Source organism: Vombatus ursinus, unplaced genomic scaffold, assembly GCF_900497805.2.
Source record: "Vombatus ursinus unplaced genomic scaffold, bare-nosed wombat genome assembly UNPS02014830.1, whole genome shotgun sequence".
Lineage (NCBI taxonomy): Eukaryota > Metazoa > Chordata > Mammalia > Diprotodontia > Vombatidae > Vombatus > Vombatus ursinus.
This window is the reverse complement of record NW_020954608.1, coordinates 52,229,388-52,252,338: the sequence shown is the minus strand read 5'-3', so window position 1 is coordinate 52,252,338 and position 22,951 is coordinate 52,229,388. Positions and strand designations below refer to the sequence as shown.

The following is a 22,951-nucleotide window of genomic DNA, read 5'->3' as shown; positions in this document are numbered from 1 at the left end:
CTCTCTCTCTCTCTCTCTCTCTCTCTCTCTCTCTCTCTCTCTCTCTCCCTTTGCCTGGAAGGCCTCCATCTGGATCCCAACAAAAGCTTAGAATTTTGAGTCCTCAGAGCGGATGTTTTCCATTTCAACTGGTGTTCAGTGCGGGTGCTCTTTGAAATGTCCAAAGTAGCTATTAAACTCTAAATGCCTGCTGTAATTTGAGTGGGGTTTGTGGAATGGGTTTGGGCTTAGTTAGGTGTGGGGGAGGGGTTATTGGGAAGAGGAGGGCACAGAAGGGAGATTCCAGTTGAGAGAATTGTCATTTGGAGGTCCTAGCATATTTCTAGTCTCCTTGAACAAAACACATTGGTAGCCCCAACACTGGAGGGGGTAGGGAGGACTGGGAAGGAGGGCTGGGAATTGGGATTTGACTTACAGACCACTCCCTATTCCCTCTAGATTTCTGCAAAATTCTATACTTCCCTCGAAGAGAGACAGCCTCCATTCCAGGGAGCGCTAAAACCCAGAATGGCAAGGCTGCAAAAATGAGTCTAAGGCTATCAGTACCCATTTACATGTTCATATATGTGCACGTGTGTACATGCATGCTCACCCACACCCATAGAATGTACAACCTGGTGGATATGTCTTCCTGGTAAAGCCAGACAAATCTCCAGGTAGCTGTAAACTGGCTATACAGATCTCATTCCTGAACATATGTTCAAAGGTGATAAAATAAATGCAGATGGTTTCTCAAAACCTCAGTGGAAGGTTTTTACATTGACTAAATGGACTATAAAACACTCACTATCACACACACACACACACACATACACACAATACACACACACACAAATGGGAAAGGGAAGAGGAAGGAGCTAAAAAAAATCCTTAAAAAAGTCAGACCTCAACATACTAACCTGGAGAAAACATTGTTCGACACTGAAAAAAGTAAAGCTGTCCTACTGACACCCTTCCATAAATTTTTGCAAGGAGTGAAAAAAGAAAACCACAACAGAAAATCACCTAGGCAAAACTGCTAGCAAAATATTTCGCCACTGGGAAGTGGTTAGAAATACCTTCTCTAGAGTGTCAATTGAGAAGGATTAAAAGTTAGCCACAGGGATCCAGGCTGGTGGTTTGGTAAGAGTAGACCCCTCCTTAGGGAAGCTAAGGTGTTTTAATCTCCTGCTTTGTTGGCAAGTAATACATTTTCATTACGATTAAGTCCTTACCTGGGCTTGGTAATTCAGGGCACTGGGCCAGTCAGGGGTACGGAGATGGTAAGGCCTTGTCAGAAATCCAGACTGAAGTAAAATATAGAAACCTCACAAATTAATAGTTCACAGTGTCTAAATAGTTGTACTACTTACACTGTTCCCCCTTCCAAAAGATTCTCATAGATTTATAGAACTTTGGAGATGGAAGGAACCTCTGATAATTTCATCCTAACCCCTCAGAGAGGAAGGAAACACAGATAGCTTCAGTGATCTTTCCTCAGCACATGTTCACCCTCCTTTAGTACCCCAAGAAGGTGTTAAAGGTCAGCTCTCATTAAGTAATAAGAGTTGGAGGAGGACAATGATAGAGACTTCCTGCTCAGATACTTTGGAGTCCCTTGTATACCAGAAATGAAGTTAACTTCTTCCCTTCAGAAAAGTAGCACATGGGACCAGTGGATAGAAAAGTCCCATTAAAAGGCTGGAGAAACTACTGCTCTGGACCTGCAGGCTTATTATGTTGACTTTGGCAATGCTGGAATACCTTGATGTGCCAATAAAGTTACTGAAACGGAACTGGTAACACTTCATTTCCCTGCTCCAGAATGAAGTCCCAGATTTCTGTTCCTTTCAAGAACCTTCAACATTCTCATTTGGACGTCCCATTCCCAGGGTAACTACACCACTGACATCTTCCTTCTCATTATATAGCCATCACACAGGGAGGATATTGATTGAAACTCTCATTTTGGTGGGAAATATACAAGTCAAGTTAGTTGAAAAACATTTATTAAGTGCCTACGATGTGCCAGACACTCCGCTAAGCGCCAGGGATACAAAGAAAGGCAAATACAGTCCCTGCTCTTAAGGAGCTCACAGTCTAATGGGGGAGACAACATGCAAACAACTATATACAAAACAAGATATATACAGAATAAATTGTATGTAGTCTCAGAGGGAAGACATTAGGATTATGGAAGGCCAGGAAAGGTTTCTTAAAGAAGGTAAGATTTTAGCTGAGACTTGAAGGAAGCCAGGAGGTACAAGAGTGAGAAAGTTCTAGGCCTGGAGGACAAGCCACAAAAATGGTCAGGACATGGATTATTGTGTTCAGGGAACAGCAAAGATGCCATTCGCTGGATCAAAAAATATGGCGAGGGGTGTAAGATGCAACAAGATTGGAAAAGTAAGAAGGGACCAGATGATGAAAGGCTTTAAAAGCCAAACAAGATTTTGTTTGATCTTGGAAGTTACAGGCAAGAGAGGGATGACATGGTCAGACCCACACTTTAGGAGAATAAATTTGACAGCAGAGAAGAGGATAGACTGGAATGTGGAAGAGATTTGTGGCAGGCAGACCAGCCAACAGGTTATTGCAAAGGATGGATGAGGGCCTATTTTAGGGTGGTTGAGGTGTCAGAGAAGAGAAAGGGGCATATAGAAGAGACATTATGAAGGTAGAAAGACCAGACTTGGCAGGTGATTGGAAAAATGGGATCAGAGTGAGGCTTTGAGGATGACACAGGTTGTGAGCCAGGGTAACCAAGAGGATGGTGGTACCCTTAACAACAATGGGCAAGTTAGACATAAGGGAAGGTTCGGAAAGAAAGATAATGAGTTCAGTTATAGACACATTAAGCATAAGATATCCATACCCTTTCCCACTATGCAAAGGGAGAGGGCTTTCCAGGGTCTGAGCTCTCTTTTTGGTCTAAAGTCAAGTGTCTGGGCAGGCAGTGGGGCCTTGACCCCACGTAGAATCTTTACACAGATATTTAGGTACGTGATATGAAAAGTTCTGGGTTAGACAGTGAAGCTTCCCCTTCCATCCCTTGACTAGCCTATCATGCCATTGTTCTGCTCTGTCTCCCACCTATGCTATGTAATGGTGAGGGATGGGGCAGGGATGCTAGTTAATAGACTGGTGCCGTAAGAACAGAGGTGGCCCGAGAGGGAGAACTCAGAAGCCCCTCTTTTTGAAACTCATCTAGGATACTGGTGGCTTGAAGATGCCTGGCCTAAACCAGATCACAAGACTTTAACTTTCAACAATCCATGCCCAAAGGCCATGAAATCTGCTCTTGAGGGTGCTGGGCCAAGTTTTAAATTCCAAGGTTGCCTAAGAAAATAGGTCCCCTCCCTGGCTCCCACTACCATTCAGGCTGAAGGAAGTATCCAAAAACATAGGCTGTCTCCAGCTGAAAGCCCAAGTAAAAGCTAATCCTTTCCACTTTGATATTAAAGGCTCCATATGCCCTTGCTCCTTTCTCACAACACAACCCTGAAAAAACAGTTTTTGTCAACACCAAGTGTATCAATTCAGTCCTCAACTCTGCTTTTGTTGCCCTTGATACTAGCTGGTTCTTTGTGGTCTTGAAGAATAATACACAGTGGAAATAATACTTACAAAAGTTATACTGCCTATTTTTTTCCTCTCAGAACCTTAATCTTAACCCAAAAAGTACTGTTACCAAATAGGGTAGTGGGGGTTGAAAGGTGTTGCAAGAAGAGAAAGAGAAGTCCAACATGTTTTAAACTAACCAGGTGGTAGGGGGAGGGAACATTGAAATTCTCAAAGCCAAAGCTACATGCCAAGCCAATTTTAAAAGATCCATATCAAACAGTAGATTACATCACCATATGCTATATATATCCAATGTATAGTATATGCTGCTGCTATGTATAGATGTCAAATTAGAGACCTTAAATTGTTTACTTCAAGGACCTCTGAGTCTCTTGGTGTGGTACAAATCACAACTGTTCCATGCTTTAGCAGGCTATCTTTATGGTTTGCTGTGGCCCCAGCCCCAACCAAATTATCACTTGGTGGTCAATCTTTTGGTGATGAGCCTTTATGAAGTTAGCTAAGCTGGTCCTTAGAAAGAAAACCTACTGGACACATACTTGAAGTGTTTCCTTCTTAGTAAGAATTTCCAGACCTTGTGCTCTTCTTGGCACAGTCTTTGTGAACCCAGGATCACCTTCACATCACAAGAAGACTTTAGTTACAAGAACCTCAAATTACAACGAAAAAATCCAGGCAATAACACAGGAAAGAGACAGGAAGTGGCAAGCCTGCTTCCTAATCGATAGAGAGACTTTATGCCCTATATAGTTCTCTATCCACAGGTAGACTCAGTAATTCCCATGAAGCACCAATTCTAGTCACATTTTCAAACAGAAAATGGAGCATGATTTCACCATCTGGAAGTAAAACACCTAGGATCTTTCATTAGCTCCATGTGTATTTTCTTTCACTAAAATTTGTTAAGTGATGATCAGTACCACTCCCACCTCATTGTTTGCTTCCTAAACTGGGCAGGGCCCAGTTCCATGCTAGACCTTAGCCTAACTTCTGAACAAACACCATGAGTTCTTAATTTTCAAATTCCCAAAGGAGAAATTAACTACACATGGATGTGACTAAAGGTTATAGATTACTGAGAAAGAAGGGGATGCATGTATTTTATATTTACTTATCCGTGAACATTTTGTTTCCCCCCCGATAGAGTGTAAGCTCCTAGAGGACAGGATTGTCCCATTCTTGTCTTTGGATCCCCAGTGCCTATCACAAAGCAGATGCTTACTAAATAATTGCAAGGTTGGACTGAAAAGAGAACAACAGTAGGTGGGATTCAGCTGACCACAAATAAATAATATTTTATGATTAAATTATCTTTTATATATTATTTTCATAAGCCACTTTGCTTTGCTTCCTGGTACTCACAAAAATAAAAGGTCTGTTATAAACAGTTTAATTTTTTTCCCCCTCAGACTCTAAAAGGAAACAGAAGCATGAAGACCAGTCACAAAACAAAATCAATAATAACAACACAAAACCCCAAACAACAACCGTGCTTGGAAGAAACTCCTAAAACTAAAAAATTGCCGGGCTGGCTGTTGTGGTCTCAGGGCCATAACACAGAAGAAAGTGGTAATTCTACCTGGCAAAAGAGACACAGCACACATATGAAAACATGACCTTGACAGTGAATTTGAGAGTCGGAATCAAAGCTTTTCTTCGCTAAAGGGCATCATCACTTTCAACGGAGAAGATAACAGTTCTTTTAATTAAACATGAAAAAGTATATAAGGGGTATAAATGTGTCTATACACAACTCTGAAATCATTTGATTTTAACACGTTTACTAAAATGACAGTCATGGCATTGACAATACTGAATGCAAAATACTGGTGTACACACACAGACTTTACAGAGAGGCTATTGAGAGAGCAAGCGCACAAAACACAGTCTAACAGATGGTGGAGGCCTGAAGGGAGACAAGCACACTGATTTTATTGGGGAGAAAAGATTATATACTGTAGAGCTGCTGAAGTTTAATAAATAAAGGTCAACTTATAATATATAAAAACAATATAAACATTTATATGCTACATGCATATCATATAATTTAATGTAATAATTTATATATGGGGAGAGATGCCAACTTATGTTCTTCCGATTTTCCTTGACAAGGCACAAACACAGGATGTGTCTATCCTTATCCATCTCCAGCCCACAAGTTTGTTGTTCTCTGAGGTCAGTGCTCGGACATAGGTCTGCGAAGTTTTGCACTGAGAGTTCCAGTGTTTGTCATCAATTCCCCTGCAGCCATTTTTGACAGGTCTGGCTTCTTTACATCTGGTTTCATAAAAATACTGTTTGACAGGAGAGTTGCCGGTTTTGATCTCCCCCAGCACAGTTACCTGGTGTCCCCGAATGTCGATGGCAGATGACTTGTCTGTCACCCACAAACTCTCACTGTCACACACAGAATACTCCCCACGATGACTCTTGTGCTCAGCATACCTTTTTCGTCGGGAAGTTCTGTTTACCACCACTGGGTTACCCACAAAATCCTCCATAAGGTACAAGGGTGGTGGTTCCAAAGGGGTGCTATCACTCAACAGGACCCGGGGAGAGTTGTAGCGTCTCTGTTGGCGCAACAATTCTGTATCCATTGCAACCATTGGCTGGAAGTCTGATTTCAAGGGTTCTCCCCCCTCTGGGCCCTGGGGGGCTTTTGGCAGGGTGCTCTGGTAGTTTTCCTTAACATCTACCATCTGCTTGGAGAGTTTGTTTTTCAAAATGTCTGCCTGGATCAATTTGATGATGAGAGAATTTAGCGAATCTTCTGGCACACTCCTCTGCTCCATGTTGTTAGCTTGGATGCCACGGAGATAAGCGAGAAATATCACATAAAACAAGATGGACATCACCTTGTTCACCTGTAAGATCTGAAAGAGGAAAACACAAGGGTTAATGGGGTCTATGGTGACTTAAGGTGGTAGGTCCAAAGGTACAGTTGTACCAAGCAAGTATTTTAACTGATGTGGCTCTTAAGGCCAGAAATGCACCTCAAATGCCCCATCTCATTCATCACCCTCCCCAATGTCTACAGAACTTTTCTAAAATTCACCCTGATAATAACAACTTGGAACATTAAACCCTTTTCTCACTCCAAGAGCTGAGTGTGTTTACTCCTTCTGCATCTGAAGTTGGAGGAGTGGGCTCCAATCCTGGCTTTCACTTACCACCTGTGTGACTTTGCACAAGTCACTTCAACAGTCTTGCCCTTCATCAAATGAGACAATATTTATTAAGTGCTTATTAGTACAGTATCTGGTAAAGAATAAGTGCTTAAAATATTTGTTCCCTTCTCTTCTCCCTTCATCGTAATATTAGAAAGTAGGACTAAGTAATCTGTAAGACCCTATAAAGTTTAAATCCTATGACTTTATAACAAGCTTATGAGGCTTGGGATGAATAGATTTTTATTATGTACTTTTGGGAGCAGGGAGAGAGAAGGAAAGGAAAACCAATTTTCAATTATTTAAACAAAATCATGTTGAAAATTAAAGAATGGAGAGGTCAGATAATCTTTTCAAGGCAAACATTACAGTGCAAAGTTTGCACCAGAACCCCACTTTTCTGACTCGATTCCCTTCAACAGAAAGATAATGCCCCTTACTCCAAGTCTACAATCCCCCATTTAATTTTCTGTAATAGAATGGAAGCAAGATGCTATTCTTCTTGTTCCTTCTTACATCACTCTGGAATGGGTAGACACATGATCAACCTGGAGATACAAACAAGAAGCAAAAAATGAAAACCATCTCTAAGATTTTTGTCAATGTTGCTGTACTGAAGCCGTGCTCACTCTGCCATTTGTGACGGTCTCAATATGCACAGTTTTGTGCTCTCCAATTTAAATGTCACTAACTCTACCATTTTGTTGGCTAGGTTCAACTCAGAGATTCACTAATTCATTGATTGAACAGACATTTATTAAAAAGCCTACTGTATGCATAGCATGATGTTAGGTCCTGGGGATAACACAAAGTTTAGAGACAACAACCTTTAACCTCACAGTGCTTATGGAATAGTTGGGGGGGGGGAGATACAAAACAAAGTTAACTATTATACACAACATTGCATTAGAGAGGTAGGGGGAAAAGTATATGAGGTCTGCAGGAGAAAATGTTGTTATGAGCTAGGGAAAATTAGGGAAAGCCTAAGAAAACCTAAGAGGTGGCCCTTGAGTTGGACTTTGAAAGATGTGCAGGAAATTTAATAGGTAAAGCAAGGGCACTTCAGAGATAAGGTCTGAGAATTACACCCTGACAGAATTAGGGCTGACCTAGAGAGGTCATTTTATCCATCTTGCTTTCAGACAGTACTGCAACTAAATAAGTCATCCCAGACAAAGAATCTATGAGCACAAGTGTACAGAGAACTTGCCAAATTTCATGGTTACTTTGCTAAATGCCTTGGGTATGGAATTACTAATACATATGTTATGGGCTAACAGGGAAGATAACACAAACAACAGATGCCACAAAGATAAATATAGTCATTATAAGAGAAAGGTGAGTGTAACACTGGGTTGTCACTGGGAATTCGCCCCATATGGTACAAACTGAGTTGGGGAATGGAAACACTGAATCAGGGAAAGCTTCAGAGGAGGTAAGTTTGAGCTACAACTAAAGGAGGGAGGGATGAGGCATGGTGAGTAGAAGGGAAGATGTTTTCCATGTTGTGGTTCAATTGGAGAAAAAGGCCTGGAACCTATATAAGGATCACAGCAAGCCCCGCTCAACTGAAATAAAGGGCACAGCTTTTTCTTTTTCTTGTCTACCTACTTCCACCCTTTATGAAATCTTACCTGTTCTTCTAGACCCAGCTTCAACATTACCTCTATGAAACCTTTCATGATTCCCTCAGATGATGGTGAGCTCTCTTCTACGAACCATGAAACTTGGTTTCTATACTGCTTTATACATTTAACACATTGTGTTTTGTTCCACAGGTATTTTGTCTATGACCAGAGAGATATAAAGAGAACGAAAGAGAAAGAGGGAGGGAGGAAGGGAGAAAGAGAGAGAGAGAGACAGAGAGAGAGAGAGAGACAGAGATAGAGGGAGACAGAGACAGAGAGACAGAGAAAAAGAGATGGGCCATAGAACCACAAGACATGGGTTTGAATTCTGGCTCTGATACTTACTACATATGTGAAGAAGAGCAAGCCTCTTAACCTTTCTGCATCTCAGTTTCTTCTCTTGTAAAATAGGAATAATGCTTATATTACCCACCTCAGAGAGGTGACAAAAGGTGCTGTGACAAAACAGCTTTGTAAACTTTAAAGCATTGTGTAACTTACAGGGAGCTCTGGAGGGCAAAGGAACTAATTTCTGTAAACTTTTATGTCCTCTGCAATGTCCAATATTGACCATAAAAAGTGTTCAGTAATGGTTTGTTGAAGGAATAAATGAACATAGATGAGAAATGGCAGGTAGGACAGGATCAGCTGTTGAAGATTTTTTTTGAGCAATCAAAATATCTTTATTTGATCAGAAGATATACAGGAAATTATTTGAGTTGGAAAGGTGAAGGAAGCCATGCTTAATAACCACAGGTATAAGAAAAAGACTTTAATCTGAAATGTTGATAGTAATTTGGACCCAGGAAAATTTTGAGGACAGTGAAGGAGAAGGGTAAAAAAAGGAAGGCTTGCCTGTTTTTAAAGGGATTTTGACAAGAATGCATATCCTTCCCCATAAATAACAACAATCTACAAATGAGTATACCAGTTCCCTGCTTCTTGAGGTAGAGTTCTATCCATTACATCACACCATTAGGTTACCATCATGTGTATTCAGTACCTGAAAGAAATTTGGCCAGGATTATAGAATTAAAATATGCCACAGGTCAAGTGAAAGGGAGAGAGAGGGAAAGGGTAGAGGGAGAAGGAGAAAAAAGGCAAAGAGAATGAGAGAGGAAAAGAGAGGAGACAGAAGAGAGAGAGAGAGAGAGAGAGAACAGATACACATGTGCATATTCCTTTTATTCAGGTTTATGTTGCTCCTGACATTAAACAGGAAAAAAATTATCAAAACATGGTAATTTGCTAGTCGTCTGGGTACCATTTGGCAGGCTAACAAATGTTTGTGAACTCCTCTCAAGGTTGAATCAAGACATCAAGATTCCCAAAGAATCCATCTTGATATTCTGGATTTTTTCTTTTCCCAAATAAGAAATTTAAGGATGGTCCCAATTAGAGAACTTTGAAACATTATAGAAATGTTATACAAAACCAAGTTGGAAGGGGCTTGAAACCTTCAATCCATTCCTTTTGTAGGTGGAGATGCCCAAATACTTAAAGGGCAGGGAAGAGGAAGCAAACAAGTATTTATTAAGCACCTACTATGTGACAGAGAGCAGCTAGGTGGCACAGTGATAGAGCGCTGGGCCTGGGGTCAGGAAGACCTCAGTTCAAATCTGCCCTCAGAAACCTACTAGCTGGGTGATGCTAGGCAAGTCTTTAACCTTTTGCCTCAGTTTCCTCATCTGTAAAATGAGCTGGAGAAGGAAAAGGCAGACTACTCCAGTACCTTTGCCAAGAAAACCCCAAATGGGGTAATGAAGATTTGGACATGATTGAAACACTGTGCAATAGGCACCATGCTAACCACTTTACAAATGTTTCCTCATTAGATCCTCAAAATAACCCAGTGAGGGTTTTTCACATTTCCATTATGTTTCTTTAAGGGTGGGATTATTCCAGAGGAGAATTAGGCAGTTCCCTAAAGACCTGTAAGGTAAGCTTCACTTGGAGCACTTAGGGAGGGACATATAGGGCAGGAAGGAACCTAAAGGAAGGCACTATCACTGAGCACTCTGTTCACTTGTCTGGTATCATGGGCCTTGCATTGGCCAATTTATGAAGGTTAATAAACCTAGTCTTTTTCTCATATGGAGCAAAAAAAATTATTGTCCAAGTTTTCTTGGCTATTATTGGATGAAGATCCATTAAAGACCCTAGTAAAATCCCTTTACAACATTCTCCCTAGTGCCCACTTCCCCTGCTCTGACCAATGCTCATATGCTACTCTTTCCACATTAGAAATTTTTTACACATGGTGTTTTTGCAGTCCCAGAAGCAACACTCCAACAAGGTTTAATCACCTCTCAACATACCCCCCAAAGAGTAATTTTTGATCCCTCCTTAGCTCAGTCTACACACATAGGTTTCCTGAAAGAACAGTTCAGATAGGAAAAAGAAGAAGGGGTACAACATGGAATATATATGAATATATATAATATATTAATTCACTCAACAAACATTAATTATCTATTGTGTACAGAGAACTGTTTAGTACTGAGGAAGGTAGAAAGTCTAGGTAAGACTTGGCATCTCTTCTCAAGGAAACCATCCCTTTCATTTTATAAACTAGGGTTAGGGTTAGGATTAGGTATAAACTGGGGAATGGAAGTCCAAAGTGGTTGAACACAGAGCTGCTGAAGATGGTATGAGCAGAGTCAGGATATGATGGCAGGTGCTCTGACTCCAAAATGAGTATTGAACATGCAATAGACTGGGTCTATGTTATAAAAAAGTATTGATACTGGTCTTGGAACCATAAGATCTGCACTTGGGTCCTAGTTTTTTCTACTTCTTAGCAGGGTCATTTTGGGGAACTCATTTACCCCACATCTCAGTTTTCTCATCTGCAAAATGGGCCACAATATCTGCTTCATATTGTTGTTGTGAGGAAAGTACTCTGGAAACCCTACAGTGTCATAAAAATGTGAGTTGTTATTATGAGAAAGATGGGACACATCCTTTGGGTTAAAATTCACCTCTAAGGGCTCTTCTCCTACTATATCTTTTGGGTCAAAACTATACATCTAGATCTCTTTCTAAATTCAATTCCACAGAGTAGAAGTCATCTCTTCCAATTGCAGGACCTAGAGGGGAGAAAGAGGAAGGGAGGTTCAAGAGTGCATCAAAAGAATTCTCATTTGGCTTGTCTTCAGTGTTGTCAAATTCCACAGAGAGTTTATTTCCAGAGGCTATAGTAGTACTTAGTTCAAGGATAGAATTATAATCACACAGCAGGTGGGGCAAGATCCCGTGATGGCAGACAACTAGACAGTTTCAAGGGGTTTCAAGTCACTGCTAGTATTTCTGCACTATACCCTCACTCTCATTAAAGTACACAAAGGTGAAGGTGAATCCTACCCTTAGTCATTGCTCCATAAGGGATGTCGCAACATATACTGTATTTTCATATACAGTATATGTATAGTGTGTTTTCATCTCTAGCCTCACTGAGGTGAGAGAAGTAGGCACAGAATATCAGAGCTGGGATGGACCTCAGAGAAATCACCTAATTGAATCACCAAGGCTTAGTGTTGAGAGGAACCAGTGAGAGGCAAACCATCTCTGAACACCAACTCTGATAAGTAAAAATCTTCATGGAGGGGAAACCTCCTCCCTTTTGGTAGGCGCCTCCCCCATTCCGTTTTCGGATGGTGCTGTTAGGAAGTTCATCTTCATATTTAGTCAAGATTTGCTTCTCTGCTGCTTCCACCAACTGTTCCTAGTTCAGTCCTCTAGAGTCAAGCAGAAGTCTAATCCTTTTTTTCCAAATGACAACCCTTCAACATTTAGAACAGAACCTCCCCCAGCCAATTTCCACTTAGTGAAATTCTCCTCCTTCAAGATCCAGCCCCAATGACATCACCTCCACAAAGCCTTCCAACTAGAAATAACCTCTTCCTCTTTAAATCTCTCAGGTCTCTCTGACCTTTTCTATTCACCGGAACATTTTCTAATTGAATTATATTCATCTGTGTACATGCCTCATTCTCTTCCCATTAGGTTGTGAGCTCCTTGAAGGATAGACTTGCCATTTTCCATTTCTTAATATTAACAGAATTCTGAATATATATAATATATTAATTCACTCAACAAACATTAATTATCTATTGTGTACAGAGAACTGTTTAGTACTGAGGAAGGTAGAAAGTCTAGGTAAGACTTGGCATCTCTTCTCAAGGAAACCATCCCTTTCATTTTATAAACTAGGGTTAGGGTTAGGATTAGGTATAAACTGGGGAATGGAAGTCCAAAGTGGTTGAACACAGAGCTGCTGAAGATGGTATGAGCAGAGTCAGGATATGATGGCAGGTGCTCTGACTCCAAAATGAGTATTCTTTACACACTGTGAATACCACCCAGTTATACCTGGGAGGGTCAAATCCTTTGGGAAAAAAATGTGAAGCGTAGATGTGGCCTCAGAACAATGCTGGAGATCAAAAAGACTCACAGAATGTTGAAGTTAGAAGGGTCTTTAGAAATCCTTAAACCTAACATTATTAAAGGGATGGTTAATGAGCATTCAGAAAGGGAAAAGGAAAATTACAGCTAGCATGGCCTTATTGAGACCAGAATATACTAAATTAACCTATTTTTTGACAGAATGATGGAATTAACAGATCAGGAGAATGCCATAGATATTGTAAAACACATGGCTGGATCAAGGTAAGCAAATCTCTTGTTGTATACTGTGAACAAACTAGAGAGATGTGGATGGGATTCAAGTATTTTTAGTTGAGTACCAAACAGGCTTACTGAAAGAGTAGAGTGAATTAGTGGGTTGAAATAACCTTGGATGGGGAGGAGAGTCTCTAATAGAGGGCCCTAAGGATCTGTTCTTGGTGTTGTGCCATTCAACATTTTTTATCAACGCCTTGTATGAATTAATAGAAAGCAGGCTTGTCAAATCTATAAATGACACCAAGTTGGGAGGGATGGCTAAACATGCTGGATGATACAATCCAGATCCAAAAAGATCTTGACAAGCTGAAATGATGGGCCAAAACTAATGAAATTTGATAGGGATAAATGTAAAAGCTCTGCATGAGTTTAAAAAACAAGCTTCAAAAAAGTACAGGGTGTAAAAGGATCATCTAAAAAGAAATCAAGAACTTTTAGCTATCCAGAAGTCAATTAATCAATAAATATTTAGTAAGCTTTTACTATGTGCCAATATTTGTTTGAATAGCTCTATATCAAGGCTTTAAATCAGAAGGTGTAGAAAAGTAATAGATATATATCATACACACATATATCTATCTATACACATACATACAAACACATCACAAAAAAGGAATGTGTCAGAAACACATCTAGGCTTTTGTACAGGGCCAACTAAGTTTTTTTTTTTCCTCCTGATGTTAATTGCAGAATTAATTCAAATTGGCTTTGCTTGAAGCATAAATTCTGAAAGCTGAAAACTAGTTAATGGAACTTCATAAATGTGATGCCCGGACAAAAGACAAGACTGTGTGTGTTGGGAGAGATTTCCCGGTGGTGTGTCTGCTGGGAATTGGTCTGGTTTTGGTTAATTTCTTTATTAATGATCCGGAAGCAGGGGAGGGAAGAAAACAGCAGATTAATTAAAATGTACAGCTGATGCTCAATGGGAAGGTGTTGCAAACATTGTGAGGACAGACCAATCAGACTGGGGCAGCCGTACGGGGTTAGAAGCATGGAAATAATGCAGTGAAATCCAAACTAGAAACACGTAGGTTAATCCACCGGGACAAGATGAATCCAAAACCAACATGGAGAGAAAGACTTACCAGAGAATAAAGGGAGGAAGAGACTTGGGAATGCAACAAATAGCAAACTGAATGTGAACTTTCATGAATAATGCTATGTGTTTCCATAGCGCCATCCTTTCCCAAGAGCACAAAATACTTTTAAAAAGCCATCTCTCTCAATCATATAACACCTCTGCTGTGGTGGCAAGTATTATTGTTTCTCTCTTACTGAGTTTACAGAAAGATTAAGTCAGAGAGGCAAGTGACTTAGCCAAGGTCATATAGCAAGCTCATGAAGGGACAACAAGAACATAACTAATAACAATAATAATAATCACATTTATAGAGACCTATCCCCACAAACAACCCTGTGAATTAGGTAGTACAAGTATTATTATCTCCATTTTAAACATCAGGAAACTAAGGTGAAGGGAAAAGATGTGATCAGCCCAGAGGCCTATGACTAATCTATGTCAAGGTCAAAATTCAAACCTAGTTTTGCTGACTGTCGGGACAATACTCTTTCCCCTACAACATGGTGCTTCTTGAATTGAGAAACATGATCAATTTGTTTCATGTTAAAGGTAAACCAAAGAAAAAGAGGTGTTAAGAGGGTAAAGGCAGACCAGTATAGTGACAAGAATACTGGCCTTGGAGTCAAAAAAGAGCCAAGATCAAGTCCCAATTCTGACAGTGACCTCGGGCCAGTTGTTTAAGCTATTTGAGCCTCAGTTTCCTCATTTATAAAATGAGGATAATACCTCTCTAGCTCAATGGGTTACTGGGAGGAAAATGCTTAGTGAACCTTAAGGAGTCAAGTAAATATGAATTAATATAACCCTCTCATTGGGTTGCAATGGATAAGCTTGCAATCAAAGATTTCTCAAATTGGAAAGAACCTTTGAAGGGTAGTAAGCTCCTTTTCCTGATTCTAGGTAGTGATAGTGATGCAAAAAAAAAGTGGGGATAAGAGTAAGTGGAAAATAAAGATCATAGAATTATAGGTACAGAGCTAAAAATAACTTTAGAGGACAGCTGGCCTAAACCCCTAATTTTATAGGTACAGAATCTAAGACCCAGAGAAGTTGCATCACTTGCCCAAGGTTATTCAGCTATTTAAAGACAGAATTGAAACCCAGGTCATCTGACTCCAAATTTAGTATTCTTTTCACTACCCCATGAAAAAGACGTCAGGAAGCTCATTTCCTGCTCTTAAAGATCCCCTGGATATGGGGTGAATTCTTGTTGTCAAGTTCCCAGCTTTTCCCAGCTTTGAACTGCCAATTCTTTCATTCCCCAGCATCATGGACCCAGTCACTTGAACTCATGAAGGAGTATCGACTCTTGTTAACTACTGTGGTTCTGTCCTTTCCAACCTAGGTTTATTCTCCTTGGCAGGAAAAACAGAAGCAAAATGAGGCACGTAACTCTGCTTTCTAAAGTCTGTTGTAGCACCAATGTCAGGATAAAATTCACACACCAGAGCTGACCTCTGAAATTGGCCTTTGTGGACTTCAGAAAAACCTGGAAAGACTTGTATGGACTGATGCTGAGTGAAGTGAACAGAACCAGAAGAACGTTGTACACAGTAACAGTCACATTGTGTGATGACTAACTTTGATAGACTTAGCCCTTCTCAAAGTCTCATGATGGAAAATGCTATCCACATTCAGAGAAAGAACTATGGGATTGGAATGCAGATAGAAGCATACTATTTGCTCTTTTTTTCCTTCTGTTTTGTTTTGTTTCCTCTTTCTTGTGGTTCCTCTTATTGGTTCTAATTCTTCTTTACAACATGACTAATGTGGAAATGTTTAATAGGAATGTATATGTAGAGCCTATATCGTATTGAACATCATCTTGGGGAGAGAAGAGGAGAAAAATTTAGAACTCAAAAGCATATGGAAGTGATTGTTGAAAACTAAAACTAAATTAATAATAATAATAATAAAGAAATTGGCCTTTAGGAGGAGACAAAGAGGGTCTTGTAGACTTAAAGAAGAGATGAGGCTAGAGAAAAAAGATCCTATTGAAGGAGAGGGTGCTTAAAGTTCCAGAGAAGATGTAGAGAGAAGAGACAGAGAGATCCAGGGCAGCCCACAGACCCAAAGAGAGAAGCCTTTATGACATGCAGTTTCTCAAAGCAAATCCATGCACCTAGGGAGCAACAACAGAAGGAGACAGAGAAAGAAACAGAAAAAGAGGGGGAGGAAAAGGTGATTTAGAGGTTTGATGAGGGAAGGTGGGAGTTAAGATGGAAATGCCCACCCTCGTACAGTTGTAGAGAGAAAGCCAAACGGACTAAAAGGGCAAGAAGAATTTTCACAACAGGAATCTGTAGCACCGAAGATAAAACTGGACTTATTCTTTGTTTGGTATTCATGTGGATTCCAAATATAGATTCATAGAGAAGTTGTGACTTACTATGACAGCTCACATTTATATTGTGCTTTAAGGTTTGCAAATCTTTGACACTTAGGATCTCACTTGATCCTCACAACAACCTTGTGAGGTAAGGTGCAATTAGTATTCCTATTTTATAAATGAGGAAAATGTGGCCTCAAGAAATCAAGGTTGCTAAATGCCTCCTGGAATAGGGGAAGTGAATTTTCCTGACTGCTCAAGGACATAGGTAAGAGCTTCTTCATTTTTTTTGGGTCAAGTTAAATAAAATATATATCAACATCTTGTATCAGGAACTAATGGCCCTCAAAGGCACAGGACAGAAAAGTAGCCTCAGAATGAGGAAGACCAAGTTTCAAGTTCCTCCTCTGACAAATGAAGTCTATATGACTCTGAGAAAATCACTTAAAAAAAAAAAAAAAAAACCTCCCTGTGACTCAGTTTCCTCATTTGTAAAATGGGGGGGTGGTCTTGACGGAGGCTAAAATCCCTTCTAACTCTAAACTGATGACATTAGATGTTCTGAGGGAAACCCTGGGAGAGGGTATGAGGCATTGGGGTTATTACTGAAAGAAGTCTTCCAGGTAATCAGGGGCCCAACTGAAACATGAGCTACAACTGTAATGCATGGCACTTGGCTTATTCACAGAGAATGGAAATTTTTAGTATTAAAATATAGTTGCTTTTAGGGATAGAAATAGGACCTGTGACCTTCTGTGCAACTTAAAATCTTATAAAGTTGCTCAGAATACTTAAATGACTTGGCCAGGGTTACACGGCCAGTATGTGTCAGAGGTGGCACCTGAAAACAGGTGTTACCCTGTTTGTCTATAAAACATCATATTAAAAGGTCTCCTTTGCATGTTGTGTGCAAAGAGACTGCTGACTTTTGTGACTAGTGGCTTTTCTAAAATGCCTTTCCTTGGAGCTGTCTAAGAAAGCAGATTCAGGAAGCATCCTAAGATCACTGAATGCAGAACTAGAAGGGATTTTGGACATGATTTAGGATTTAAGCCAATTTCTCCCATTTTATAGCAATATAACTAATGTACAGAAAAGGGAATAAAAAGGGACAAGTGGCAATCAGGATTCAAACTCCGGTCCAGTGCTCTGGCTACTGAAATCACAGGAGGATCTTCCCTACCTCCACCTGTACCTCACCACACACACACACACACACACACACACACACACACACATACCGACCCCCCTCTCTGAAATGATGCTATTTGGAAGTAGTGATATGAACAGAATATCCCTGTTCTGAAATATAGAAGAAACTGAAGGCAGTGAGCTTGCACTGTGCTGCTGTTAGAAGAAGGATTTCATGTTACTGGAAATATTACCCGCCCCTGCCCCTGAGGCAATGAGAACGGGAAGGTATGGCACATGTCAAAGCTGTGTTAACTAATAGCTCTGTGAAAGAAGTTAGTGCTGAGATCCCCTGAGGCCCCAGAAACCCTAGTGCCTGCTTAAGCAAGTAACTTGTCCTGACAAAGAAAAGTGGATGGGCCTTGGTATTGAGATATCACACTAACCATCTCAAACCCAAATTCTCCCTCTCGTACAAACCTTCTCCAGTTTCACATACTTCGTATTCTGTCTGTCTGAGGATGGAGAGTTAAGGATCAGGAGAGAAAAGCTGAAGGAGATGAGGCTATTGGCCTATTAATGTCTTTGGATTATCAAAGGATTTTGCTTCTGCTGGAGCATGTCATTGTCCTTTTATAACTTAGGGAATGGAGTATAAGCTGCACAAATCTAACCTCTGCCATTTCTAATGGGATCTAATGCCCCACGAAGAGAAATGTTGTCCAGAACTAGGGGAGTGCTAGCCTCTCCTTCAGATCAAGCATGCAGCATTGCATTCAGTTTTAGGTGCCGCATTTTATAAACAACATAGATAAGCTATCATCTTTGCTACCTTCAAGGGGTTGAGGGGACTTGAAACCAACCCATACGATGCAAAGGCAGAAGGATCTGGGAATATTTAACCTGGTGAAAAGAAGACATGGGGAGATGTGATCTGTCTTTTGAAGTATTCGAAACACTGACTCACAGATGAACTATTGGACTTCATTCCTAAGTAAAACATGGAAGCACATGATCCCAGAATTGAAAAGAAGCTTAGCGCACATTTAGTTTGACCTTTACTGGAAGCATGAATCCTGTTTGTTACATCCCTAAGAAGGGTCATCTAATCTCTTTCTGAACACCTCTGGTAACAGGGAACTTATTAGCTGGCAAGAGTACCCACTTTTGGGTGGCTCTAACTTTTCTGATGTTTTGCTTCATGTGATGCCAAAAATTGCTTCCTTGTAACTTCTGCTAATTGGTCCTATTTATAACCACTAGGGATAAACAGATCAAGTTAAAGAAGCACAAAAGCTCAGAGTCAGAAGGAGCCTCAAAAGTCAGCTAGTCTTATCTGTATCTGAAAAAAAAAGACTCCCCCTTTAACATCCAACCTTTACTTGAAGAATTCTAGTAATTCTAAAAATTCTTTGCTTTTGAAGCAGCCTATCCTACTTTTGGGTGGCTTGAACTATTAACAAGTTATCCTTTCTATCAAGAATAAACAGTTCTCTAAACTAAGCTACTTTCACCCACTGTTTCTCCTACCCTCTAGAGTCAAGCAAAGGAGGCCTAATTCCTCTTCTATATAACATAACCCTTCAAATTGTTGAAGGTAATTATTATGTCTGCTGTCTTCTCTTCTTAGAGCCTAACATCCCCATTCCCTTTGACCTGTTCTTGAGAGGCATGTGATTCAGGCCCCTCACTATTACATATACATAAAGGCTGCCCTCCCATTTCTAGTTCAGGGGCCAACTCAGCCCTTCTGTTTCTTCTCTGTCTTCACTCAAATGCTCTCCAGCATGGTTCCCTTGTCTAGCTCCTTCACATGCCCTCAGCAGTGATCATCTGAAAATTAAAATCAATTAAAATTAATGTCTTTACATGTTGTTGGAAAAATTAAAATGCCATTTAAAAGAAAAAAAAAGAATTAAATTAATTAAAATTGAAATCAATAAAACACCAAACATTTATTAGGGCCCATTCCACATGCCAGGTACTATACCTGTGATACAAAGAAAAAATGAAAAGAGTCTCTTGTTCTCAAGAAATTTACGGAGAGACAACATCACATAATTAATAGTTGGAAGACACCTAGAGGTTGCATTACTTCTCTTATAGATATAACAGACAGAACTCATACTTCTGGTAAGGGTCAAAATAGATGATCTCTTAGCTTCCTCCTCAATCTGGGATCATATACTTTTGTGTTTTACTTCATAAAGCTTTGTTTACTTTATAAACGATGTAACTTTGGGCAAGTCACTTAACCTTTCAAAGCCTCAGTCTGAGGGGCACTGTCATGTAATTGAAAACACACTGGATTCATAGAAAAAGAAAAAAAAAAGGTTGAGTCCTACTTCTACTACTTTAACTGTATGGATCTGAATAAGTAACTTCATATCTCTTACCCTCAGTTTCCTCATCTAAAAATGGGTATAATAACATGCAAACTACCTACCTCTCAGGGTTGTGAGAAAAGAACTTTGTAAGCTGAAAAGGGTTACATAACTATGAGCTATTATTCTGTTGGCTAGTAAAGAAAATAGCTAATGATTTTTATTTAGGTGCCATTTTGGGCATCTACTGGATTCTGTTTTAGAAAGGAAAGAAAGGAAATAGGGTGGCTTACTTCAAATCACATGGAAAGAATTCAAATTCCTCTCAAAGAGCTGTTCCATTGCAAAGACGCTAGGTTTGCATTTCTGCCTCCAGTTTTACATGTGTGTATGTGCATGTATGTGCAACACAATGGCTTCTTTTATGACTGGGGCTTTTAACATTAATAAATGTCTCTGAACATTACTATATGCTCAAGGATCTATAACTTCACTGGCACGGGCACTTCAACCGAATTTGTCTCCAAGAGCTCCAGATCAGGCTGTTTGGTTACGGGAATAAGGCGGGACACAAGTGGGAGTCAGGAGATCTGGGTTCTAGTCTCAGCTCTCTCACTAATTGTATGAGAATAGAAAAGTGATTTCACCTCTTTAGTCTATAAAATGAAGAGGTTGCATTGGTTGATTCCTACAGTCTCTTTAAAGCCCTGAAATGCTATAGTTTACATAACACTGGGGAAAGAACACTGGACTTTAGAGTTCAACAGCCTGGCTTAAAGTTCTGTCTCTGTTATTTTCCCTTGGGCAATGCTTTTACCTCTCAGCTTTGCCATCTGAAAATAAGAATAATGTTTATATCAGATACCACACAGGATTGTTGTGAGCATCAAAACAAGGTATCCAAAGTAATAACGACAGCTAGCATTTATTCACCTAATGCTTTACAAATAACTCATTTTATCCATACAACAATCCTGAGAGGTGGGTGATAGTAGTATCCCCATTTTACAGATGAGATAACTGAGGCAGACAAAAGTTGAGTGGTTTGCCCACAGCCCTAGTGTGTCAGCACTCTATCTGCTATGCCACCTAGCTTGCTAGGTATAACTTTGTAACTGTAAACTCTTGTACATATGCTTACAAGATTCTATAATTTGACCAGTGTAACATTCCCTCAACCAATGTGGGTCACAAATTACACACATCTTAATAGATGAGTTGTGAACGGCTATAACCATAAATATTCATCATCTGGTATAGCTGAAGATGGTGTTCTCGGACTTTAGCAAGACTGGGCCTTGAATGACAACCACCTAAGTCTATGGCTGAGACTTCTTAAGGTTTTTTCTAGCTTAGTAGTTAGAAAATTCTAGCTATGTGAGACTGTGCTCTTGCCTTTGAAAATTCTGGGTTAGTTCCATGCCATAATGAGGCACTGGAATAGAACTACTACTAATAATAATAATACAAGTAATAAAGCACTATGTCCTTGCCAGGCCAAAGATGACTCTGTACGAAGTAAGGAAAAAGGCTGGATTTAATCTTTAGATTTACAAACTAGAGGGAATCCCACAAGCCTAAACATGGCTTCCATCGTGCTTCCCAGCTATTCCTCCCAAACCAAGACCACAGATGGTTTGGCAATACCCAAGCTCTCTTCTCAGCCTTTGCCATAGCATCATTGTCAGTATGGCTCTGGATCAACTCTAACTATGAGGGTTTGGCCCAAAAGAGAGTTGAGCATAGAGAGTGTGGTCAAATGACAGAGGCTACCCTAGATCCCAGATCCTGGAATGAAGCCCTTTGCCAAACATAGCCTACATCTGGCTCTCTTCATTCCCAGGCCTACTCTGTGTCGGCCTCCTTTCATGAGAGGGAGGTATTGGCGACTGGTCTGTTTTTGTTCTAGGCCTGAAGCATGCTCTCCAGGAAACTACCCTGTCAGGTGACACTGGGGAAGAAGAGAGGGAGGGATGCCATCTGGAGGCTTTAGGAATGCTCTGCTTTCTTTTCCCAGTTTCCTCTCACAGGATCTGGGTGAGTTTTTCTCTTCCACTCCACCTACCATGTCACATAAATACATATCTATTGTTGTTTTTCAGTCATTTTCAGTTGTGCCCAACTCTTTGTGACCCCATTTAGGATTTTCTTGGCAAAGATACTGGACTGGTTCGCCATTTCCTTCTCCAGCTCATTTTACAGATGAGGAAAATGAAGCAAATAGGATTAAGTAACTTGCCCAGGGGTCACACATCTAGTGAGTGTCTGAGATCATATTTGAACTCAGATTTTCTGATTTCAAGCCCAGCATTCGATCTACTGTACCACCTATACACCTATACCACTTATATATATCTATATATACCTATATATATATATAGTGTATATATCTATACACAAAGTAAAAGTGTAGCTCATTAAGGGTTCCTTGCAAATCAGAGGCAAAGCTGAGATTGGAATAAGGTTAATAACACGTTAAAAACTGGGTACATGGTAATAATAGGGGTTGGAGATAAGGATAAGATCAATGATTTCCATGGAATAGGGAATTCCTACATAAAGAAACTCCCTCTTAACAATGTAGATCAGCAGTCTTAGAGGGTTGCCTAAAGACTGAGCATTTAATTAATTTGCCAAGGGTTATCCAGTCAACTTATCAGAGGTGACTCAACCCAGGACTTTCTGATTTTGAAGCCAATTATCTATCTGTTGAACCATGCTGTTAACAACAACAACAATAATAATTTTACATGGCACTTTATGATTATGAAATTTTTACAAATTTCACAAACAGTTTCACAAACTTAATTTCATTAAATGTGATCCTCAAAACAGCCCAGTGACCTAGGTAATGAAAATGTTATCACTTACACTTTACAGATGAGGAAAGTAAAGCTCAGAGAGGTTATCCAAGGTCATTTAGCTAGTCAGTGACAGGGCTGAGTTTCTAAACCAAATCTTTTTTTTTGGGGGGTGGGGCTAGGCAATGGGGTTTAGTGACGTGCCCAGGGTCACACGGTAAGTGTTGAGTGTCTGAGGCC

General features: G+C 40.1%; 1 protein-coding gene across 1 annotated transcript in view; it reads right to left on the bottom strand.

The window, feature by feature from the left end:
* Window positions 1-5,235: 5,235 nt before the first annotated feature.
* The window catches only part of NTF3 (neurotrophin 3), a 139,043-nt gene continuing 121,327 nt past the window's right edge, over window positions 5,236-22,951 (bottom strand). Inside the window, exon 2 of the mRNA XM_027838802.1 lies at window positions 5,236-6,437. Within this exon, the coding sequence (XP_027694603.1) occupies window positions 5,649-6,437 (789 nt within the window). The 3' untranslated portion in view covers window positions 5,236-5,648. The remainder of the gene's footprint in view (window positions 6,438-22,951) is intronic.